A 26,378-nucleotide genomic window follows, 5' to 3' on the forward strand; every position below is an offset into this window, starting at 1 on the left:
TGTCTGGAGGGCCTTAGGAACTTCAGCATCCCTTGTGGAGTGCATCATTCCCTCCTGCACCTCCCTAAGTCATTTCAAGTTCTTCCACTTGAGTCATCTGATTTGAACTCTGTTTGCTGGCAGCACTTTGATCGATACAAGCGGAGACTGTGTAACCCAAGTACCTGGCATAGAAATCACAACAAAGAAATCTCTCAGCAAATACCTGTTGAATGAATATGCCGCTGGAATGCCAGCTTCCCTTTGCAGGAAGCTGCAGCAACAGAGGCTGGCGTACCCCTAGCTCCTATTTCACTGCTATCGCTTTGAAAGTTAAGCATTTCTTCACCTCCACAGCCTTGCTTCCTGTAAATCATCACGGTGCTCACATCCCCATCCACTCGTTCAACATGAGTATTTACAGAGCTCGGGCAACAGAGAAAGCATCTGAATCAGGGAAAGCCCAGACGGTTCATCCGGCAGTGACTTAGGTTGCCCTTGTACATGGCAGCTGCATCTGGTGGAAACTGGAAGCAGCCATGGAATTTCAGAGAAGAGACATTGAGGTGCCTAGCTTATATCCACACCATGCTCAGCATTAGATCTAGACCAGGGACCAAGAGGGTGCGAGCCGGTGAGAGTGCCGATGTCTGAAATGGATGGGAAAGTACTAGGAATAAATAAGACTATGTAAGATAAAAGTAAGAGGAAAGGCTAATGAGTTAAGTCTGCATGCCTTTTAGCAGCTGCTATTAATAATGTATTTCTGATATAATACACTTTAATTACAGCTGTCTTTGTTCCCTGTATGGTGTAAAGTAAAGGTTCAGAGATCAATACTCATTCCAGTTAGGAAAATCTGATTTTCTACCATTCCCCTTCTCTCTGTTATCCACATCCATTATTTGGGTAATCTTATATTTGGTACAAATATCTGAATATCCAATATACGAAGGTTTCCATCTCAACTTCGATGGAAAACTGGTCTGGTCATGTGTGTGCACAGACCACTATCATTAGAAGCCAGAATATCGTTCCCTAACTGAGGTAACACACGGAGCACAGGCATTACAATAGCCTGTGAGGGATGGGCTGCTGGCTATGCACCACAGTTTCAGGATAATGCTGAACAGGTCCCCCCTCCCCTTGGTTCTGCACACCTGTCCACAGCTGTGCTGCTACTAAAGAAAAGGAGAGGGAAGGCAGGATGGGGAGAGGTGAGGAACAGTCATGCAAATGAGGATCCAATTAGCAGAGAAAACAAAGGAAAAGTGCCCTCATCAGGGTGCCAGGTGGTGGCAAGGTGCTAATAGGAATTGGGTTAATTAAAACCAATTCCAGAAGAAGTTTTGGAAAATGTCTTCAACTCCCACTAAGGCAAGGGTAAAAGAAGAGCTGACAACTTGGGACTTGGGGCAACTCCCTGCGGGGTCCTCCCCAGTCCCCAGGCACCCCTCTTACCTCGGTTGTTGAAAGCACAGTGTCCTCGTCAAGGCTGAGCACAGCATCTGTGACGATGTTGTCATAGGGCAGAAACCGGCTGCTCATAACCTGGGGGGTACACAAAAAGAATGTGGGGATGAAGGAATAGGGAAAAGGAGAGGCAGCTTGAGAGGCCTGTCAGGAAAAGTCCCCCACCCCTATCATCATAAAGAATGTTCTGCTACCAGGTGGTCCTGCCACACTGCAAGGCTGCACCTCCCCCCTGTGAAGACTCATTTATACAGCCATGACCGGGCACCTGTGGCGTGCCACAGAACACCCCCTCATCGGCCAGTCAAAGGAAAGACAAAACCTAACACCAGTGGTGCACTCGTGGCCTGCCTTTAGAGATCAAGAGCCAGATGACAAGCTTGGGCTTGGAATGAAAAATTCCAGTAGCCCAGAGGGCAGCACAGCCAGAAGAGCAGATGGCTTCATGGGACCTGATGCGTCAGAGGAAGAGAAGCAGCGCTCTGAGCGCAGGAAAGAGTGGAGGGTAGAGCTTGCCTTCACGTGTGGGGCACACCCCTGGGAAGTCGGACCACTGTACATGTGCAAACACTTACAATTCAGACGTTACATCTATTTTAGCACAGATAATAAAGAATACACAAACATGTATTTTGTCGTTATACCAATAAAAGGCAGTAGTGAAAGTTATTTATTTAGGAGTCACTAAAATGTAAACTAAGTTGATTGAAAGAAATAAGAAAAACTAGCACAGGTGGCATACAGATTTTGGTAAGTTGTGAAGGTGGTATATGATTTTATTTTATTTTTTCGAGGTAGGGTCTCACTCTGGTCCAGGCTCACCTGGAATTAACTCTGTTGTCTCAGGGTGGCCTTGAACTCATGACAATCCTCCTACCTCTGCCTCCCGAGTGCTGGGATTAAAGGCGTGCGCCACCATGCCCGAGTAGGGCATTGTGAGATCTGTGTTGGGGGGGGGTAGAGGTGGTCATTTGGGAAGATGGAGAGTGGAAAGGTCACGTTGTGATAGGCACAGCTCTGTTCAGTGTGGAAGGTACCACACGATAGCCATAGTTCTTGAACATTCAGTACGTGCCTCTATTTACATGGTCTCACAGTTTCTTTATCAGAACCCTATATCACAGGGGAGGAAAATGAGTCACAGAAAGTTCCTGCCCTTTGCTCCAGTTGGATGGAGGACTTCTTTCCAGATGGAGTGATGAGGCCCAGCGCATGTCAGCTACTGTGTTATGTAACAGTCCTGCTTCGAGTGCGGGAAGAACCCCCAAGCGCAGGCAGGGCCGGGTGGGTCAAGCACTCCTAGTACTCCTTCCTCTAAAGTTGAGGTAATGGTTATAACAACAACTCCGAATGCACACCTTGGAGACTCAGGAGAGATGACACATACTTGCTTTCACTTTGAAGCATCAGGGCTAGGGAGTAAAACAGTTGGACACCGGAGACAAAGGGAGAGGCGACAGTGAACAGGTTGCCAGAGGTATGCTCTCGGAGGAAGTCCCAGCTATGGTGACAAGGTGAGCCAGCTCATCCACTGGCCTCAGATCCAGGCTGCAAGCTTCTGAGCCCCCGGGGGTGTGCACGGGTTAAGACTGAAAGGCACCACACTCACCCATCTAAGAGCTGAAGCGACGGAGCTGGAGTGCACTTGGCTGCAGGGGCTACTCCCACACAGCTGTCAACTGGGTCAGGGTTTCTTTTTTTAAAAGAATCGTTCTCAGGATTTCAAAATAAAATAAAATACAAAGCATTCAGCAACCCCACATACACAGAACTCGGAAATCTCTGCCTGCAGCAATTCTCCCGATACTGTTTACATATCCACTGAGTAACGCAGAAACCATTAGCTGGCAGCTTAGCAGTGCCCTGACCTTTCCCTTGTTCAGCCTACAGGGGAAAACTGCAGAGACAAGCCCTATAAATTCAAGCCAGAATTCTGCAGCCAAAGCAGCTCTCATGTCAGCTCTGAATTCATGGCTAGATTGGGAAATTTTAAGATGGAGAATGAAGATCCAGTCCCTATGGGCTCAACCTCTGGTTTTAAAGGGACCCCATTTCCTTTTTCTCTGAACCTGTTTCATCAGCAGATTAGCCAGCCACGTCCAAATCCTACTGTAGAAACGAAGCTTTCTTTCAAAACCTGTCTCAGGTACCGTCTTAAAGGACTAGCACAAGAGAAACCAATGTACCCGTAGAGTCAATCTGGGTAAGCTGGGCTTGTCCTATTTAGTCACTAAAAAAATTATTTAGCTAACATGGGAGAAAGTCAACTCCTTTGGAACTAACAAACATGAATAGGAAATGAACAAGGGTCAAGAAGTTTATTGTCTAATGGGGAATAAAATTACACACAATTATTTAAGCATGACACTAATATTTTGGAATCTTATATGATGATTTCTTATTTGGTCCTTTTAGCTACCTTACTACGACTGTTTCTATTTATTGCAGGAGGAATTAAGGCACAGAGATTAAGTAACTCATCTTGTATCATACAAAAATAAGTCTGATTCCATACCCCATAAGTTAAATCCTTAAGTGGCCAGACAATACTTAAGAGATAGGCAGGGACACAATGCAATTCAGATCATTGTAAATGGAAGCTGCAAGGGACAGAAGATTGAAGGCTGGCCCTGCCAGACTTCACATGGCTGTAGATGTCAAGTTAAGACCTTAACCAATGAGTCCTTACAAGGCTAAAGGACTGTTGGGCTCCAGGAAGAAGGGACTGAGGAATGTAAGCAGCAGGTGGGCCAGAGAAGTGAGTGTCTTCAGGTGAGGGCATGAGAACCAAATGGAGTGACATATTCTTTTGAGGTAACTGTGAGGAAGAACTGCTATTTTGAAAAGACTCAACACATTGTGGTTAGCCAGCTAAGCAAACCTCCTGACTTACCACCAATACATTTTGCCCTTGTCCTTTATGGAAAGACTGCTATCACTCCTAGCAACTCTAGGGGATATGCACTGTTCCTTCATTTGGTGAATGACGAAACTGAGGTTCCAAGAACTTAAGTATACACCAGAGCTGAAAGCTACCACAAGCTTAGTACTGAGATTCTGGTTTTGCTGATTCAAAAGGCCACAGTGTTCATAGCTAAAGACATTCCAAAATATTGCAGTGTTGGAATACATTAATCCAGGTCCAGGAGGAAGACAGCTAATACCCAAATGCCCTGTGGAGACATGGAGAGTCCATAGCGGTCCCTTCAAGGCTTACCTTGCTTTCTCCTTCAATGACGATAACAGGCACAGTAGTGGCAGGCCAGCGGTGTTTGGCTGGTAGGGGCTTGTCACAATTCCATAGAACTATGATCTGAAAGGAACAGGGGTTATTAGATGGCTACCTTAGGTGTTTTTCTGTAGGCTCCTACCCCAAAGGCTACTCTTGGGCGGGGTGGGGGGGTGGGGGGGTGGGGAGGCGTGAGACAGAGAGGGGAGGAGAGCAGAGGAGGGGAAGGGAGGGGAAAGCAGGGTAGGATAGAGATAAGATGATAAAGATCAAAACTGATCTTTAAATATTCAGAAATAAGAAATACAACACTTCAACAGGCAGAGAGCAGAAAGAAAGAACACTCTAAAAATCTGTTCCCAAGGCCTAGGAGAAAGCTGGAGGAATGAAAGAATGGATATCATGGTTCACAGAGCTTCATCAAGTGCACCCCTAACTTCTGACATCTCATGATGAGTGAGATGACACTCTGATAAAGTTAAATAAACATGTACACCAAACATCTGGACATCTGCTGTGACATACACAGCAGCCAATGTGGGTGAAATAGAAGTTAAGATGGAGTGAGCACACGTTCTAGATTCTCCAGAATGGTTGGTTTTATAATTATCAATAAGAGAATTTTGTTCAAAATTGCACACTTTCGAGTCATTTGGTTCCTTCCCCCCTGGCCGTTTGTAAACCTTATCTATACTGATTCACAACTCAGAAAAAAACACTGTTAAGAGAATGGGAGTGATATTGATTCAAAAAATATTGTTACATAAACATCACCCCCTCCTCACAATTTTATAATCAGTCATGGAGGCTGGGAAGGAAAAGTTGACATCTCTTGACCATAACGAGTCTGTCCTTTACTGGAATTTAGCTCTCCCAGGGACTTTTCTGGTATTATCATTTTGATTATATAAAAAAAGAAATTGTGCTGGAGAGATGGCTTAGCCGTTAATATGCTTGCCTGCAAAGCCAAAAGACTTAGGTCCAATTCCCCAGATGTACAAGGCGGCACATGCCTCTGGCATTTGTTTCCAGTGGCTGGAGGCCCTAGAATACCCATTCTCTCTTTCTTTCAAATAAATAAATAAAAATATTTAAAAAAATAAATATTATGTTTACATACTCTTGTTAGGAGGGAGAGAGGGACAGAGGAGTGGGTATGCAGCTTACAGCAGTGCAAACATTTCTACAATTCTTACATGTGTAAGATTTTACTTTTGAATAGCTCTGAGCTGATGGAAAGGGAATGCCAAGGCACGGGCAGTTACCAGGGGAACAGGGCATGCTGCTTGATGACTCCAGGGAGCCAAGTACAGAACATGCGAGAGCAAGGAGTGTCCAACCCACGAGCCGCAGGGGACAAGTGCACTCACCTGGGCACAGTACTGGGACTTGGCTGCAGCCACGAGAAGCTTCAACACTGGCTGGGACTGAGAGACCAGGGGGGTCACTGCGTGGATGACAGCAGTGAATTTGGAAGGGGGCTTTAAACCTGAAACAGAGCAGAGAGAGGAGCCTAATGGAGCGCTGTAATACCAGACTCAGAACATGTCTCCTTCCTGCTCCAGTGCTTCACCCTGGAGCTAATGTTCCCTTTCTTCTACCATATTTTTCCTTCTTACGCCCTGACAGAACAGAAACAAGGTGAAAGCTGCTACTTAACAACTGCCCCAGCCTAGAGACCTCAATAAATTACTGATCAATGTCTACTTCCAGCTTCTTTCTTTAATACCCCCCCATCCCCCAGCAATGGTATGGATCTCCCTTTGGCTTTATTGGGAAGGCAGTCATGTTTAGCACTACACCAGCACACATCCAATGTCTGTCTATTTCCCTCTCCTATTCGTCACTTACATCATTATAGACTTCTTAGAATATTTGCATGCACCTTGTTTTTAATTATGCAATTTAAGGGTTTTGTCTGATTAGCCATATTTCAGATAATAGCTAGCAAGTGGGGAAGGTTCAAAGAACAGCATCAGGTGATCATCTGGGTTTGCATCGCAGTTCTGGAAAAGCTGCTTAACCCGCTGGGTTCTGTCGGCTGGGAAATGGGGCTGTTAGCAAAGTGCCCAATGTGAGGGGCTATGGTGACGGAGTTAAATAAGTTGATGTGTATGAGGCACTTACAACAGGACTTAGCAAAAATGAGTCCTCAGTGTTAGTTATAATTACCATAAGCATCTCACCCCGGCAACCACCATCAGAACTCCTTTAGAAAGGAAACCTTCAACCTTCAAAAACGTGTGTGTGTGCTAGTAGTTAACACAGCTGAGACCAAAAAGTATATTATACCCACTGACTTCTGCCCATTAGGAGCCCTAGATCCAGCTGGATGAGAAATATGCACGAGTCACTGCCACCAGACAGAACTGAGATGGCTTCTCTCCATGAGGCTTTCCACAGGGACTCACTCACTAAGAAATTAGAGCAGTTAACTGCCCTTCAGAACTTCATTAGTTTAGACTCACTAATTTGGTACATAAAGAACTTAGATGTAAACAAGAGAGTGTGGAAATGAAACTTTGATACTGATGGGTGGGATGTTGGTTATAATCAAGAAGACATATATTGAAATCTATGCTAGTGTTTTGTACAGAAAATTGTAGCACCTAATTTGAACTTAACTATACTTTAGAAAGAAAGTAACCACCCCATTTTCTAGATGTATGTAAAGTAAGAATAATAAACATGACTGAGGAATTGTCTTTTCAACAGTGGGGGCCAGTCATTGTTTTTCAGTGTTCCAGTAATAGTTTAAGAAGCATTGTTTAAAAGCTTCTAATGTGCTAACTGAAAGCCGAGATCACAGTGCTTGGCCAGAAATATCTGGGAATTCTAAATCATTGCCTTAACAGGTCAATGCCTCCTCTCTAATCTACCCATAGTGGGCTCTTCATGGTATTTCATGTGGTCCCTACAACATGTTTGATTTGCATGAAAGCGTTCTTCATTGCTGGAAAATATTTCAGGCCATAAACTTGAGCTTCACCACATTTGGTTCAGGTTAAAAGTATAATTCTGAAAAGAGACAAGGTTCTTTTGCAGAGCCATAGCACAGAACTGAAAATCTTGAATCTTCTTGTGATATTAATTTGAAAGGTTTTTCACTGTGCTAAGGTTGTCCCAAGCTTGGAAATATGAACTATAATATCCAAGATGCCACTCACAAAAAGAGCACCTGGGGATCCAGTGACAATAAGGGTGGCCTTTGTAGTCTGTCATCTCTGCACCCACTTAACTCTCCCTACTGTAATTAGATTAAAACTGCTTGAGAGCAGTTACTATTGTATTTGACCTTTTATTTCCAACACTGAGCACTGTGTTAGCATGGCACATGAGAACATTATAAACATTGAAAGAAAGAAATTGCTTTTGTCATGTAGTCTTAGTTCTTTCTTCATTCTCCTTATTAATTCCGTTTTTCTTTAAGCATAGGAGAAGTGAAATAGTGAAATGTGGAGGCTCTTCTAACTCCATTTTATGTATATATGACAAGACCTCGGTTTATATTTAATCCACTGTCATGTTCAAAATGGTCCATAATTTAGTAAGCCTATTTCTCAACAAAAAAATTACTAAATGTAAAGGGTAGCTGCTCGGATGCCACCCCTCAATGCTTCAATGCTCTGTTAGATTTATAGTCTTGTTCATAACATACCACTTGACACAGGGTTCAGACAAAAGTCTCCATCCTCCAGGCTTCTGGGAAGAGTTAAATGGCTTTAGTTGGACTCCTTGAGGGTAAACTAAAGCAGACCTTCCCACCCAAAGGAATTACTTACCTAAATTAGCGTAGTAATAAGGAAAATCTCCCAGATAAGATGAATACTGTGGCAGGACAAACAACCCTCCAGGATGTTTGTTCCATATTAAACTGTTACGTGATATGTGCTTGAATATTCTGTCCTGAATAATCTAGGGGAAAAAAATGTAGCACATGGTAAGGATGAGTTCTGGATGATACCTGGGAAAGGTCTTGCTCCATTCAAGTTTAGAGAAGATGAGGTCCAAAGTCCTGACTCTACCCAACCCTCCTCCAATTCACCACTGATAAATGAGCCCACAACACATAGAAATGATGAGAGAGGAAGAGAGAGAGAGAGAGAAAGAGAGAGAAACAGTGGTTAATCAAGTTTTCAAATTAAACTTTAGTTTAACCATAAAGTCCATCTTATCTTTCTATAATAGTCTATGCTAATTTGAAAGCTGGGTGTGAAGAGCCATTCATCAGTCCTGGATGGCTGGGTATCTGGTCCAGATCTATGTGATCAAGACCTGTTCTGTTTCCACACCAACATCAGGGTAGAGACTGAATCAAAACTGATGAAAGCAGGACACATCCTCCAGGATGTTGGCTCAGTTCCTTTAATTCAGGAGGCATATTTATTTGCTAGTCATATTTCACTCTCTTTTCAAAGTCAGTTGTGGGACTTCGGGTACTGTCTAGCTGAAGTTACTCTATATCCTGACCTCAAAATAGTGAGTTAACAATTGCCCAAAACATCCTACATAATGAGACCAGAACATGGCATATGAAGACTAATAATAATCAAGCTAGTTCATTAGTTTCTTTGGACTTTGGGACCTTGTAGATCATTAAATTCTACATTTTGAGTCAAACATTCTCCCATCCTGAATCATTTGTCAGTTGAATGGGATTACTCTACTTTAAGGCTTTCTCTCTGTGACTTTCAAACACTTGTAATTATACCATCCACTCATTAAGATATGATGTGGCAAATAATTAACTTGATAGAGAATTTCATGTTCCAGCAAACTTAAAAAAAAAAAAAAAACCTGGGGGTTGGGAGTGTAGCTTCGTACAAGAATATGGCGTTTAGCATGTATAATGCCCTAATTCAATCCCCAGTAATGACTCAATCAGTTCGTCTATCCATCAATTCTTATAAAACCTTTAAGAGACTAAAGACCTAAATCACCATTTTCCAAGTCCCCATTTAATACAGCATGATTTTAAGATAGAGTTTTGTTATTTGCCTAAGTAACTGACACACTGACCTTATCCCACAAAGCGACTAGACAAGTAAACAAGTAAGCTCTACCTGTCTATGTGAACTGCACCATGTCTATTTTCCTACTGAGAGAGAAAGGAGCAGGGAGGAAATTTAAAAGAATGAAAATATCATAGTAAAGGGATGTCTATATTTTTATTTTATGTGGCTAACTAGATTTGATGATGATTTTACAAATTCAACTACAATACTAACATTTATTTGTGGTAAAAAGAGAGATGGGTTACAACAGTGCTGACATCTAGGCACTAGTTGTGAGCAAACCGTCCTGGCTATGATAAGTTGCTATACAGCAAGCAATTCCACTTTGTAAGACGTTTACTCCAGCTTTTAAAATCACTTCATACTCTCCATCTCCAGTCTTTCATAGTGTTTAATTTGGAGCCCTCTCCCCTTTGTTCTGCTTGCTAAATTTATGTGCCTTTTGCCATGTGGTCACTTAAATAAGGTTGGATAGGAAGAAACAGACTCAACTGGCAGTAGACAGCACTGTAAATCCAACCTACAAACAAGTGACATGAAACTAAAGAGATGTCACAAAGTGCACTGTGGTCTGCCTCACACTGTCATAGACTTGGTGTCATCGCACTGTTTTCTTTTAAGTATTCATGGATATGGAGTCATTTACAGTACTCCTTTGAAATACTAATAAACATCTTTCCTTGCTTCAGGTGGGTCTGAATAAAAAGATATCTGCACAGGTTTGAGATCAATAGCAAATGTTAATTTAGCCTTGTCCAAGCAATTTGCATCTTTATATCTCACTTTCCTCATTTGTAATAAAACAATGAAGTATTACATTAATTATAACAACTTCTAGAATTTAAGACTAGCTGCCTAGGTTTTTATATTTAAGATTGCTTTTACAAAAAACTTTTCATTCCCATGGTATAGCTGTTGTTCCTATTATTATTTAGCCATAATAGATATTATTTTTATAGATATTTTCTCATAGCCTTCCTGGTTTATTTCTCTTACATGAACAACAGGGCAATTTTTCCATGCAAAGCAATGAACACCTTATGAATAAAAAATTTCCACATTTAGGATTGATTCTTTAGTATTTTGCTTGTGGTATGAGTACTGTTATAGCTGTTCAAACAATCTATCAAGCATTTTTCTAAGGCGTATGTCAATGTGCACAGTCAAACATTTTAAAAGAGTTTGGATACTATTCCATCAAATAGAAAGATCTTTTTTTTTTTTTTTTTTTTTGGTTCTGAACCCAAATGTCCAATTCTCTCTGTCACTTCATTGGATGGCTTACACTTTATTGTTGTAGAAGGAGGCACATGAATAGGCTGAACACATCTCTGGCTACAAGTGATACACATATACACATGAACATATTGCAAGATTTTTGCTAAGGTCCCAAATGACACTCTTACAAAAGGTGATATCCGTGAGGTAAATTTAGAGGGAAGAAACATAGGGTCCCATTGTTCTTCTGTGCCATCTTCTTTTTCAAAGCACTGGGTAACTGCTTGTATGTTACATACATCTGACCAAAGTGACAATGCCATCATATGTCACATGATAAAAGCCACGTTTCCATTTTCCACTGCTTCGTTAATTAAAATAAAAACCAACATGATCAGCTTCAATGATGCTCTAGTCAGATGTGTACAGTCAGATAAATGAAGAGTAAATGGGAAAAAATTCATAAAATACCTCTAATAATGTGCTTTTCAATCCACCATTGGTTCCACTGTCATATATCATTATAATCCACTATGCTTTTATTGCTTGCCTTAATTCTGAATTTTTATGGTTCAATCCGTGAAGAAACTTTGTCTTTGCAGTGACCTACTACTGTCCCCATTATCATTTTTCAATGTACATACACAAAATGCCCAGCTCCAATAAGCTCAGCTCTGAGTAAGTATTTCTTTGATTCTAATATAAGTCACTAGGAAAACTCACACGGACTAGTAAAAATTAAGAGAATCCCAAGTTGAAAGACTGTGGCACGGGAAGTGTACTAACAACTTGAGCCTGGCTTTGAAAAAGATAAGAAACCCCATCTTTGAGTGTGTCACAGTAGTTACTTGCAAATCTAGAGCTTTGGTGTGGTCTGAATGAGACAAGTCTCCTGAAGGTTCCTGAGTTTGAACACCTGGTCCTCTTCTTTGGAAGGCTATGGAACCTTTTAGAGATGGAGCCTTGCTAGAGGAAGTGAATCACGGGGGCAGGCATTGAGGTGTGATACTCCTGTCCCACTTCCTGCCTTCCCAAATGGGAACACAAGGTGTCCCCTGCCCTGGTGGACTGCATCCCTTTGTAAACTGTAAGCCAAAGTGAAGTCTTCTCCTTTTAACACTCCTTGCCAGCTACCTGGTTACTGCAATGAGCAACTAATACAGCTGGAATCCACCAGAGATTCACAATCTCTCTCCAGGCATAGAATATAGTAAACAAAGAAGGTGCCAGGGTTCTAGAGTCTATGTGTAGACCATGCTAGCAATGGATAATAATCAAGCCCGGGTTGCCTAAAGTTAAGTTTCATCTTTAGGAGCAGCAGAATCAATCAAATGATGTTCACAGCTCGCAGCATCTAAATTCTAAGCCATGTGGGCATTCCTGATACGTGGTAGGTGATGCTTAAGTTGGTTTTACAAGCACATCATGCTTCCCTGCCCTCATGGACTGGGCTTTGTTTATCTGTGTATATGCAGGGCAGTTCCAGTTACTTCCCTGCTCTTCTGATTCTGTTGAGTTCTAGGGTAATGTGAGTGCAGAATTAAGATGGGAATGTGAATGCTCTCTCTCTCTTGCAATTTAGTTGAGGGGTCAACTTGTTAGAATCCAATCTTGGAATGATATAAAGAGATTTGACAGCTGCTGTAAATCTGAAGGAATTCTATGGCTTTGAGTGTTTTTTTTTTTTTTTTTTTTAAAGTAACCATGTTGCTAAAGAATGGCATGGCTTAAATCCAAGAGTAAGAAAGCCTCTCCTAATTCAGACATGAAAAAAACAGCTCGACTTAAGATCCTATGCTGATGAGTGCAGCGTATCTGTTACGGCAGGAGGATGGGGCACTGCTAACTCAGGAGGCAAGAAACCACATCTACACAATAACCCACATGCAAAAGAAAAAAAATTAATGAGAGATGATCTTTCATCTGGCAAATTAGCAATGTTGTATATGTGTATGGTTTATTATCCTTAAGGCTCACAGGAATGTAGCAATGAGGTTCTCCCCAAGACAGCTGGTGAGAGTTTAGGCTGTTACAATGATTGACCACACTAGCATTTGTGTTGCGGGCAGTGAAATATGCTTTTGTGGCATTATTGCTTCTTACATGGGTCGTTTTATTTTGCAGCATTAACAAGTACACTGATCTCTTAAAGAAGGTAGGCTTGTTATAGCAAACTGAAGGAAGACAAAAGATCAAAGAGAAGACAAATTGAACTTCAGATAATCTTCTAATCAGGAAGAACAGCTAGTATTTTGTATTACTCATTTTTCCCTTCATATTTATTTATTTGACTTTGTGTTATTTTTTTTAAATGGGTTCACTCTGCTTAAACTTCTTTCTGAAATTGGTTATATATATTTTGAATTTTTCAAGGTAGGATCTCACTCTAGTCCAGGGTGACCTGGAATTCAGTATGTAGTCTTAGGCTGGACTCGAACACATGGCGATCATCCTGTTTCTGCTGACCAAGTGCTGGCATTAAAATGTGTGTCAATCTGCCCAGCTTTCATTTTTCCATTCCAGTTAATATACCTTCTTACATTTTGGTGGCTCTATAACATTACTTCGTGTGGATGTACTACAAGTTGTCAAACTTACTCCCTACTACTAACAGACTGTGCGATGGTTTAAAATAAACAGCACTGCAGCCTTGCATACGCTCGCATCCTTGTTCATTAGGTAATTATCTTTTCAGAACTGTTGAAACAGATGGAGGTGAAGGGACAGTTATGCTTTAAGTTTCTTCTGCTACCTGACCCCAAAGGTTTTTGATTCTCCAGAAAAGCTCTATCAACACAGCCATTCTACCACCAACATGTGTGTGTCCCTCTCCATATTTTTGCCAGCATTGGTGCTATCGTTCCCTCTGATGCATGCTAATAGCATACGTCAAAAGTGGCATCTTACTGTAATTTCCCTGAGCAATAGTAAGGATAGACACTTTTTTTGTTGTTGGTTTTTTTGAGGTAGGGTCTCACTCTAACCCAGGCTAACCTGGAATCCACTATGTAGTCTCAGGGTGGCTTCGAGCTCACGGCAATCCTCCTATCTCTGCCTCTCGAGTGCTGGGATTAAAGGCATGCACCACCACGCCTGGCTATAAAGGCATTTTTTAAATGGTTCTTGACTAATTGCATTTCTAGTAATGCATTAGTGTGGAACTGCTTCAGGGGCATTAATTCAACTGAATACCTTTAGTAATATTTATATGTAATAAAAATTACTCTTGACTTCTATTTTGCATATATTCTCTTTATATAAATAATCCATTACATTTATAAATATAAATCACCATAAAGATATTTCTCAAATTATGGAGCTGACATCACAAACTGAAAATAACATAAGTTTAAAATGCAAATGCATTTGCCATATTTAATCAGTTCAACTGTATGGCTTAGCAAACTGCACACTGTAGGGTTAGACATTTACTCTCATGACAGTGGCTGACAGAGCCATGTGTTGTGGCCACTGCCCAACCTCATGAGACAATATCACAATATCACATCACAATATAGTAACCCAGGAAAAGATCATAATTCAAAATTTGACACGTGGATTAACTGAATGCATATTGCTTTCTCACCATCACAAAGGCAAAGCTCATAAATTGAACCACTGTAGGAGACCATCTGTATATACAATATATGTCACATAAATTTTAGAAAAAATTCCTTTAATAGCATTGGAAGTTTATTTTCATTTAATACACCAATTCAGAATCTTTGTAAAAAGATGGACCATATCTACTTTTTACAAGAAGGTATGTCACAAATGTTTCATACTAACAATACAGTTTGGGGGTAGTTTTTCTTTTCTATTTTTTTTTTTTTCAAAGACAAGATTTTACACTGTAGTACAGACTGGCTAGGGACTTGAACTTTCTTTGTAGTTTGTTTGTGACTTTAAACATCAAAAATATTAACCCTGTCTTAATCCCATATTAACTGCAAATGTTAACACTCAGGTTTTTCATTTTTCTAAAATTCTTTACGGTCTTTCTTTCTTTCTTTCTTTTTTTTTTTGCTATGCCAAAGCTTAATTTTCTTATAGTCACATCTAATAGTGTTTCAAGCCTCTCTGTTTACACTCAGAAAAGTACTTTAATATAAAATTATATAGGTTTCTAGCTGTATCCTATTACATCAACTTTATTATTTTATTTCTTATACTGAAAATTTAATTCATTCAGAATCAATTGACATAATTCATGCTGTCTTCTCCCTCTTGAGAAACCAGTTTAAAGTCATGATTACCATAACTATTCAATGTGCACTAATTAAACTATGGCTAAACACCATCTTTACTGATTTTAAATAATCCTAAATTTATGTCAGGGTATCTCTTCTTCAAAATAAAACTCTGTCATTTTTGTCATATTCTTTTGTTGTGTTTTGTTTTAGTTTTTCGATGTTTTTGAGGTAGGGTCTTACTCTAGCCTAGGCTGGCCTGGTATTCACTATGTAGTCTCAGGGTGGCCTTGAACTCACAGCAATCCTCCTACCTCTGCCTCCTGAGTGCTGGGATTAAAGGCATGTGCCACCACACCCAGCTTGTCATATTCTTTAAGACTTTCATGTATAGATTGAGGAAAGCTGATTTTTTTTCAATAGATCCCTCCATTTTTTCAAGTTTTTTTTTTTATGCCCTTCACTTTCATGTGTCATTTTCAACAAGTGGAAAGAAAAAACAATGCTACAAGTTTCAGAGAAAGAGTCATTTGGTAAGATACATTTTGGCCTTTGGAACATTGAGATTTTTTGGCTGAACTCTATCCTAAAGAAGTGGGCAGATGTAGTCTAAAGTACATACAAAAAGCCAATGTTTGGGGCTGGGGAGATGGCTTACCAGTTAAAGGGACTTGCTTGCAAAGCCTGTTGGGCCAGGTTCACACTTAAAGCCAGATAAACAAAATTTGTATGTGTCTGAAGTTTGTTTGCAGCAGTAAGAGGCCCTGGAATATATATATTCTCTGTCTCTCAAATGAATAAATAGAAATGAATTTAAAAAAAAAAAACAAAGTCAGTGCTTTGATAGGCAGATGCATTTCACAGTCATCTAAGAAAATAGTAACAATTAGAGATAGCATTCTTAGTAACCTATATATAGCAGGTTGGTTATGTGCATAGAGGATGGCATATTGCGGTGAAAAAAACTAAATCATGAGCTGAGTATATTAGAGGTAGATATTAGTAGAACAGAAAAAGGCCAGAGATATACTCAAAGACACATACACATGGGACATTACAACACTCTAGAAAGAATAACAGGAGATATGTTGTGACAACTCGAAAAAAATTTATTAAAAAGAAAAATAAGAAAAAAAGTTTCACTTTTCTAGATCATAACTAATAGCATTTTGATTAAATAGTCAGATATAAAAAAAGACCATGAATGTACAAAACTGCATTTGTGTGCCTGTGTACATATATTTACAGGAATAAATTATGTATCAAAATGTCCTTTATAAAATGTAACAAATGGAGCCAGATATGGCTCTGGAGTTAGACATTTGTTTGCAAAGCCTGCTGACCTGGGTTTGGTTCCTCAGCAACTCACTTAAGAAGCTGGATGGATACTAGTTTGCAGCAGCAAGCACACACACATATGCATAAATTAAAAAAAAAATAAATGTAACAAATGGAAAAGCTACAGATGAAAAGTCCATTTAATTCAAACAAAAGAAAGGCATATAGCAAACTGAAGGTGAACTTTGTGGCAAGAGTCAAAGGGTTATTTTTTTTAAAAATATTTTTAGCTCCTAAAATTTTATAAGAAAAATACAAACAAGGATGTTATGGCAATTTCCTTTTCTTTCTTTGTGTGAGAGCCTCTTGGGCAAGAAATAAATGAGAAAGATTTGGTTTCATTAATGGTCTAAGAATTGAAGTTAAGAAAAAGGATTATTACTTTTGAAGATACAGTGTCCAATTTGAGTACAAGTTAAAAAAAAGGAGTTCAAAATAATCAAAATATGTCTTCTGTTATAAAATAAGGCTATAAAGTAGTTCATTTCTAGTGCAGGAAAATTGACAAATTTCATTAGTAATCTCACCACTGGGCATGTTCTTTGAAGCAGACATTGAAATGAGAAATTTGTCCCAAGGAAGTTGTGTTCAGTCTGCATCATTAGTGCCAAGCCTACTTGTTATACTGACGTGTTCCGTGAAGAGAAACAAGAGACCATCATAATGTACTTAAGCTGAAGATTAATTTTAAAACTCAAAAGTTGTCATAAATTAGCTAGCCATTAAAATATTTTTAAAATAATTAAGGTGATTAGTATGTATAATGCATTTGTGATTATGTGAATGTATACTAATGATATTAGCTTGATACTTAGATTTATACTTTAAGACATTTTCCATTATTTTCTCAAATAAAGGTCTTTGATGAAAAACACTTGAAATAAAAGAAAAAATTAACATTCAACTATCTTTTAGAAAGGGCCTTGGATGGACAACAAGATTGTAGAAAAAGAAGACTTTATTGAACACTCAAATTTGCTACTATAAAGAGAAACTCAATTTTAGTCAAGGACTGGCCTGTAGAGGAATAAGAAGAGTGTGTTTATGAAAAGAAAGAGCCTAGAAGAGATTATGACCCTGATGCCTTTCTGGAGACAAGGTAGGCCCTAAGCAGCTCTGTTCCCCTCACTGCAGGATGAAGAAAATGTACACTGGAAAGGCCAGGCTGGGATGGTCAGATGCCTGGGTGAGGTATGGCCGGCACTCATGATGACCCTAACAATAGCAAGGACTCTGTAACATAGCAAAAACAGGGCAACTTCAGATTCCTTCCTATCACATGTCTACATGTGTGTGACAAAGTACATTAGCTTTCTGAGTACTAATTCATTTCCAAAGGAATTATTTCCAAAGTGTGGGATGAATGGCCCACCCATTCTGTGAACACCCAAATTACCTCAGAAGGATCTCTGCTCACTCTCTTCCCACAAGCTGGAAATCCTGAGTGTGCATTTTTCTAAGGCTTTTCTTAGCCCTTTGAGCTATTCTGTGGGTGGAACTTCAGGCCATGGATAACATATCCAAAGGTTTGAGTCATTTCCATGCCAGATTCATTCCCTTTCCGACCCCCCCCCCAACCACCACCTGGTTGAAAGAAGGACTGGGAATACAGAGTGCTGGGCTGGCCAGAATGGGGCCTGAGGGTCAACTCTGAGCACCACCACCACCACCAAACAACAGCAAAACAACTGGAGAAAGACCATCCATTTGCCTAAAGGACTTTCCGTTTATAAACACTTTCTACACCATCATGATTTTCCTCTTAATCTTGAGACACAGACACTGGTTAGATAGGGTTGAACTGCGTATGTCTTGAGAATTAATTTTGCTGTCCTTTAAATGCCATCAGACTATACTGCTCACCAAACTATTCATATTTTTAAAGTATTCATAGTTTTAGGATAGTAGGAGATATTTCCCTTATTCAGTCATTATCTTTTTTTCCCCCGAAATGGGCTCTACAATGTCCTCAAAGGATGTCAGTGAGTGGGAACGTCAGGAACACAGCCATTACTCACATGTCCCTGAAATGAAGCCACACAAAGCCTGTGTAGCTTCCGTTTCAGGACTTGGTCAGGAATGAGAGTGTTTGCATGGACAGAGCAAAACAGCAAAAAGGGGGTTTTGATGACAAATCCAAGGACAGAAAATTTGGTTCTGCTCCATTGGATCAGAAGCACATCACCAGTAGCAAAACGAGGCTGAGAAGAAAATAAAAGACCATTATTCAAGACCATGAGCCAAGCTGTCTCACTTACCTCTAGTGTAGTTAATACAATCTTCTCAACTGAAGAAAAATAAGCCTCCCACAAGAACTGTGTCTGCTGTCTAAGTGCTAGGATTTTATCCTGATGAATAGACCTGATTGTAGAAGGGATCTGTAACATAAGGTGAACACATAGTAATTATAACTGTAAAAGAGAGACATGCATTTGATCAAAACAACTCAGTGGGTCACACTTTTATTCTCCATAGCATTCAGCTTCCAGAAAACACAGCTATTAAAAAAAAAAAAATCACCAACTTCAAAGTGGAAATGTCCCTAAAAATGCTGTCAGCACCAACAATACATCCAGGGAAGTGCCTGGAAGCTAAGTATGAACGGCTCACTTCTGAGACTCAGTGGCCATGGATCAGTCGCTTAAGAGTTCTCCTACGGTCACAACTGCCATTTCCTCCTTGCCCGGTCCCCAAAATCCTTGATCCTGACATGGACAGTCAAATGTTATACACAGTGAAGTGGCTACAGGCCTTTAAAAAGGCAAGTAGATGGTATCCCTTAAGCACATAATTCTGAGACCTACTGCTCCAGAAACTATGAAATGTCTGTGTCAGGACTTCTTAGAGAATGCTGATGAGCTCCTCACACAACCTGAAGCTAGTTAGTCATTTCTATGTGAATATCTGTGATCGTGAGTCTGTGCTATCAACTCGATGGGATTTAGAATCACCAGGAAAGCACATCTCTGGGCGTGCCATGGAAGTCCTTTCAGAGTGGTTTAACAGAGGAGAGAAGAGAAAGGAGAATGTAAGCCAAATACTGGCATTCACCTCTCTGCTTCCTGATTATGGATGTGACGTGACCAGCTGCCCCCATGATGGGATCCATCGCTTCTAACTATAAGCCAAAATAAGCCTTTCCTTCATTAAATATTTGATCACAGTAATGAGCAAAGTACCTAATCCTTCTCCCCACCCTGGGAGCCTTTGTACACCTTAAACTGCTCTTCCTGGCTCTATCCCTAGCCCTAATGCAATTAGATCTCCCAAATATTATGTGTGTTGTACCAAATGTGGCTCTATTCAAGGCTATACAATTAAAAAAGAAGGTGTTTGTCCTGGCTCAATTTGCTATAGGTTTTAAGGCTCAGAGAATAGTTTCTGTGGTAGTTACTAAGCAATAAGAGCTGAACTGACCAGGGCCACCTGAGGTCATCATTGGGACGTCATTATTTCCAACAGTAGTACAGCCTGATACTTGACAGCTCAAGCACAGGCATCAGATAGACCAACCTGGCATTCTGGCTCTACCATTTACTGGCTGGGTTTCCCTGGATAAGTAAGTTGCTGTTTCAAAGACTCTAATGTCCCATTTATAATGTTGTTAGGTTGTGATAAAGACTATACCAGTGCTCAGCACAGCACCAGGAACATGCAGACCTTCATTGCTGTGGCTTATCCTTACTGCTATCACTGTATCACTAGGGCAGTGCTATTCAGAGTTGGACCCGTTTATTCTATTCAAAGCTAGGCCAATTGCTTCCAGGCTGCATGTGAGCCTGCGTGTGCTTGGAGGTGTGCTCCCTAGGTTGCTGGTACGCTTCCCAGGCTCGCTCCCTCACTCCACCTACAGCTCGGGCTTGCTTCATTTGTGGAGTGTATATTCTTGGGGGAGAGTCCCCGTGGTTATCAGCTGCCCTTCTGTGCTCACTGCCCTCTGCGTGCCTGCCTCCCTAACGCATGACGAACCAGGCACGGGAGTCCAGGCTGGAGGAGGAATGGTCTGCTAGCTGCGTTAAGAGGAAACTTACTCGAGCTATTTGACTAGACCTGTATTTGAGTTCCCACTAGAGGGGAAGAAGATGGTGTGGCACATTGTTTAATTCAAGCACTCCTTGGAAAAGGCAATGAAACCGTCACACAGTAAGAATAGAAGGAATACCTGACTCACTTTGGCAACGTTTAAAACCAGGTACTAAATCTGAATCTTTTTTTTTTTTTTTTTTGATTTTTCGAGGTAGGGTCTCACTCTAGCCCAGGCTGACCTGGAATTCACTATGGAGTCTCAGGGTGGCCTCGAACTCATGGCAATCCTCCTACCTCTGCCTCCCGAGTGCTGGGATTAAAGGCGTGCGCCACCACGCCTGGCTTAAATCTGTATCTTGAAGGGTATATCTAGATTCACAGTGCTGAAAAAAAAGTATATATATTTATATATATATATATATATATATATATATATATATATATATATATGGATATAGCAGGTAAGGAAGAAGCACTGGCAGGCACAGAGGAGCTAACAGAGCTTGAAGTTAAGTGGAAATCAAATATCCTTGCAGGAGATAAACAGATTCATCAGGGATCCATGATAAGTCAAAGAAAATTTATTTTTATTTTCTCACTGAGAAAAATCACCTAGCATGCCAAAGGAAAATTAGGAAAAACAATTATTCTCAATTTTCCTAATCAGCCCTTTCTTTGAAATGTCAGTGGAATTTTCTAAGGGTCAAACAGGATGACACCACTGTTTTCTCATTGGCACAAGGAACTGATCCATTAGGAAGATGCCTGAAGCTATCCCCACTATGTGGCCTTCAGAAAAATAGCCTGCTGAGCTTCTAAAAGGAGAAAAGGGATATCACGGATTCAGTCACCAGCAAAATCCATTCTCTTGCATAGCTGTATCCTGACTTGCTACCTCCAGCGCAGTACCAATTTGTGCATATGACCCAAATACCTGATAGCCAAGTGCATTGGAAGACAATTTCAATTGAGTGAAAAGACAGAGTTCCAAGTTTTAATGGCATTTGGCTATTGGTTATTAATCTGCCTGTCCTAAGAGACAGGTATTGGAAAGTGATAAATTAATTCCAATTTGTCTGGAATGTTTTATAAGTTGAAGAACTCAATGAAGTCTTAATAAAAGGTTATGTATGGTAACAAAACTAATAGGAGCTACCAAAATAGATACGGGAAAGCCACAGTGCACTCTCTTGGTGACAGGATGACAAGAACATATGCAAATAAAAACACCCGAGCTGTTCTAAAACAGGAAATGAAAAATTGTAACATAACAAACACATTTCCCAGAGCACGCGTTGGGCTCCAGGCCAACTCCATTGTTACCAGCACGGCCGCGCTTGCTGCTCAATATGGAGGCAGCTGTGCAAAGACAAACTGCAGATGTGAAGGAAACGTACCGGCAAGTTTAGGGCCAGGGGCGTGAAAAGCATGATGGTTTAAGATATGTCAAAAAGTTGCTTCCATGAAATACCCATTCACTTCAGTGACATGGCGGACACCGGACAACGGCAATTAAGTGTGCTGAAATGCTCGCATCACGAAGACAAGCTCCATCTTGTTCCTATCAAACTCAGGGTGCCTTGGTATGTAAGTTGAGAATGTTATGACTGATGGCTTTCATTTCCCAAATGTCCTTTAGTGAGCATGGATTATTGAAACAACATAAAAGGGAGGAAAAGTAAGACATGGAGCAATACCACATAGATCACTTTGATTAAGTGACTCGGGCATCTGCCACCCTCTGTAGGAGAGAGCCCTTCCTCAGTGGGTCTGTGAGACTTTCCCTATGGACTCATAATGGGAGGTGGCTGCCACAAATATGGCCCTTTCACAAAGGGCCCGGATCCCTCTGTGAATGGATTCTGTCCCTTCCAGACAAGACCGCACACCTACAGAACGCCTCAGAGCTGTGGTTATCCTTACTGGAACGTGACTTAGCTCACAGCCCTCCTCGTTACAGGGCTTTCACCTGTCACTTTCTGGAGACCCTGTTCTTTCACCAGCCCGTCACCAAACCAGACAGCAACAAGAGAGCGAAACCTACGGCAGAGTTAGAAACGCAATGATCCGGATATCAAATATCGAAAATAAAAGCAAGAATAAGGATAATCCTACTATAAATATTGAAGTGCTTTAAAAATCAACCATCAATGTCATGACAGAGAAATGTTGACTATGCTATAAGAGAAGGTGTCAGTTTATGGCGAGCCTCAAACACAATGGCTCACAGACAATTCTCATCATCCTTACATCTGTGAAGATGGTGTCCACGCCCCTTGGGCAGTGCTAACTTTTGTTTGAGACCACGTTTTAATACAGTCATGCAAAAATACAACCCTCAAGTAGGCACCCAAGGTAGATCATTTGTGTAGGGATAATACCAAACCTAAGAACCAAATCTCGAGCTTGCTTTCTGGAGATTAATGAAGAGAACAGAGAAACAAGGGAAGGAATCCAAAGTATCATTGTTTTTTGGTGTTTTTTTTTTGTTTTGTAAAAGTTCTGGTGTTGAAGGGGGTGAACATCTGCCTCACCTCGTTCTTCCACCAGAACTTGTGTTTTTTAATTGTAATTTCTGCTTTCCTGATTATATTCTGTTGCACCTGGACAGATTTTGTGTTGGAAAGTGAACAATATCATATTAAGTGACTTCATATTCACCATGGCACCAGCAATTTTCTCCTGATAAAACTTCTTTTATAGAGCTGACCTTTCAGATTCATCTTCTTTGGAATCTTGGGTGGGGGTAGCAATAATGTGCTTTCTGTTGAAGGCTGTGGCTCCTTCCTTACCTGTAATAACAATCTCTCGTCGCCGATGACGGCCGCTTGGTTCCAGTTAATCACTTCAGAGAATGGTAACTCCCATCCGTTGCTGAGCATCACAGGAACACAGGCAGCCTGAGCAAGGAAGGGACTTTGTGAGCAGAGCACAGCTGGAGTAGGAACCATTACTCTGGGCAGGGGTGACATCAGAACAAACCCACCACTGGCATTTCTTACGTTGCTTGGGCCCAGTTGCTAGGAGCCATCATGACACATCCAGTCCAAACTTTAAGATCTGCAAGTCTTGCCCTAGCATGCTAATACTCCATCTCTATTCTGGTACATGGCTTGGCTGACCTTACTTCCATGGAGATGAATAGCCTTGTTGCAGAAGTTTTATTCATGGAACAAAAAGCTTTTCCTATGAAAATGTGAGCATAAAGCTAACCTTGATGATAAACAGGTTTGTCACTGTAAGTGTCACAGGCCCACCTGCACAATGTCATGAGCAGGAAACAGCAGCAAGGGGCCTTCCTGGGTCATTATCCCAGGGTGTCCAGATTTTCTGCACCCTACACACGCCCAACTCAGAACCTCTCCAGTGTGGAGTGATCCAAACCCCAGTCATATCAGTTTCCCGTCTGCACTGGGACCTAACAGCCATCGCACATAAATAAGCTAAATGACAAAACGTCGGTTCCAAAGAGCTCATTATCCAAACCAGAGAACAATTTGCTCCATGCAGCCTCCCAGGAAGCCGTGAGAACATTAGTGAGTGATGGAATGGTTCTCACAGAACACACAGAGCGCCCTGGAAAGGTCTTCTTTCAGAGAACGAAGCTCTTCTGTCACAGGACACAATGGAAGGATCGGCAGTTAGGATGACAGGGGCAGGAAGCCATGAAGAACCGCTCGACATGAATGGATTTGGAAGAGGTGCAGAGCACAGCAGAGGGAGGACAGGGAGGAAGAACGAGGAGGAGAGAACATGATTTCTTTCTCCTTGCAGCCTTCTTTGGCGGGTTACAGCCAAAGGCATTTCTGCAGTGAGGTCGAAGACTAGAGAGACTCCCCCACAGGCTGGAGCAGCATCTCTGAACTGCTTGGCAACAGTGGGGCCAAGAATGCAGTGTCATTTTGGGGTGGGCTGGGGGAGCATTTAGAGGAACCAAGTGACAGAAGACTAGACCAAGATGAGGAGAAATACCACAATTTCTGCTTTTTGAGGAGTACCAATGTGGTGGTATTTGAAGGAGATGTCTCCTATGGGCTCATGTGTTCTGAGTGCTTTGGTCTCTTGGCTGGTGGCAATTTGGAAAAGCGGTAGAGCCTCTGGGAAGGGGGGCCTTGTTGGAGAAGGTGTGCCGCTGGAGATGGGCCTTGGAATATTACAGCCCACGTGCCCCTTGTCAAAGTTAGCTCATTCTCACTGCTCCTCCCTGCTGATGTAGAGGTGTGACCCGGCTCCCTGCCCAGGCTTGTCCTGCTTCCCACCATGATGAAACATTCCCTCGAGACTCGAAGCTGAAATGAACGCTTTCCTCCCATAGGTGGCTTCTGGTCAGGTGTTTTGTCCCAACAATGAATGAGACGGCAACAGCTACAACCAGCAATGCTTAATTTCTATTATTCTTGTTTGTTTGTTTGTTTTGTTTCATTTTTCGAGGTAGAGTGTCACTCTGGCCCAGGCTGACTTGGAATTCACCATGTAGTCTCAGGGTGGCCTTGAACTCACTAACAGCGATCCTCCTAATCCTCGAGATTGGCTTCCAGGGGAATTCCTCCCAGAAGTCTAAGTGTACATATTAGCACTCAGATTTGCCCTCTTCTAGCTTCAAATATGTCTCCGGTGAACCTACATTCCCTAGTGGCAAGACCATTTAATCTTCTCATATCCAAAGGATATAAATCTCTCCCCTCCCCAATTATGGCTTTTCAAAAATGTTTCCAGATTTTCTTGGGAAAACTCTAGGATCCTTAAGGGAAACATGCCTACTGTTTGGCTAGACCTAGGGGAGATGATAAGGTTGGAACCATTCAGTTCGCCTTCAGTCCTCAGCCCTACACCGGGTAGTTTTATGTTCTCTTACCTGCAAAGCCTCCAGAAACCTGAAGGACCCAAGCCTGCGACCACGAGGAACCAGACAGAAAGTGGCATTGTGCAGCATTTCCCGATAATCATACCTAGAAAGACAGGAGGTGTGGTCAGCACATGAAGCCTCAGCAGGACGAGGAGGATGGCTGGGTATTAGTGGGCAATTGGGTACATCAATTTACACAGAGCAATTCAGGAGTGCCCTGAGGGCGTGGCTATGGTGCACAAGGAGATGAAGCGGGAACCATCGTACTGCTCATGGCAGTGAAGGTCTCCTTTGCAAACAGTGTATGAAGAGGTGAATCTGGGGGGCTGGAGGGATGGCTTAGTGGTTAAGGTGTTTGCCTGCAAAGCCAAAGGACACAGGTTGGATTCCCCAGGACCCACTTTATTAACCAGATGCACAAGGGGCGCACACGTCTGGAGTTCGTTTGCATTGGCTGGAGGCTCTGGCGTGCCCATTCTCTCCCTCCCCTTCTCGAACGTCAAATAAATAATAAAAATAAAATATTTAAAAAGAGGTGAATCTGATGGTCCTGCTTAGCCTTTGCTTCCAAATAAGAATTGTTCGTTTGTTTTGCTTGTGGGTGTGTGTCATATGCCTACATGTATATGTTCATATTTGTGTGGGTGTTAGGTGTGGAGTCTGGAAGTTGGTCTTTGCGCTCTTTCTCCATCATGCTCTACCGTACTGTTTGAGAGGGGTCTCCCACTGCACCTCGAGCTCACTGATTTGGCTCACCTAGGCAGCCAGGATCACCTGCACATGCCCCGGTGCCTTGCGTGTTCCCTGGGCAGTGGTGTGAGCTCAGGCCCTCGTGCCTGCACAATACGCACGTTAGCCGCGGATCCATTGGTTCAGCCCCCAAATCAGATGTTTGCACCTCAACGAAACGGGTTCTTCCCACAGGCTCAACACAACTACAACTGCAGCAGCAGCAACAAGACTCAACTACAGCCCTTCTCGCTGCACCCTCTTCTCTTCCTTTAGTGCCACGCCACCCAGCAACAGGAAAGTGTTTCCGTCCACGTCCCCCCAAACCAGGCTAT

General features: G+C 41.7%; 1 protein-coding gene across 1 annotated transcript in view; it reads right to left on the reverse strand.

The window, feature by feature from the left end:
* Positions 1-26,378, reverse strand: part of Ext1 (exostosin glycosyltransferase 1) — a 312,855-nt gene that overhangs the window by 19,023 nt on the left and 267,454 nt on the right. The window contains exons 2-8 of the mRNA XM_004661375.2: positions 25,324-25,417; positions 23,261-23,368; positions 18,701-18,820; positions 8,464-8,596; positions 6,052-6,170; positions 4,670-4,765; positions 1,441-1,530 (exon numbers count right to left, since the gene is read on the reverse strand). Of these exons, the coding sequence (XP_004661432.2) occupies positions 1,441-1,530; positions 4,670-4,765; positions 6,052-6,170; positions 8,464-8,596; positions 18,701-18,820; positions 23,261-23,368; positions 25,324-25,417 (760 nt within the window). The remainder of the gene's footprint in view (positions 1-1,440; positions 1,531-4,669; positions 4,766-6,051; positions 6,171-8,463; positions 8,597-18,700; positions 18,821-23,260; positions 23,369-25,323; positions 25,418-26,378) is intronic.

This window comes from Jaculus jaculus, chromosome 2, assembly GCF_020740685.1.
Source record: "Jaculus jaculus isolate mJacJac1 chromosome 2, mJacJac1.mat.Y.cur, whole genome shotgun sequence".
Classification (NCBI taxonomy): Eukaryota; Metazoa; Chordata; class Mammalia; order Rodentia; family Dipodidae; genus Jaculus; species Jaculus jaculus.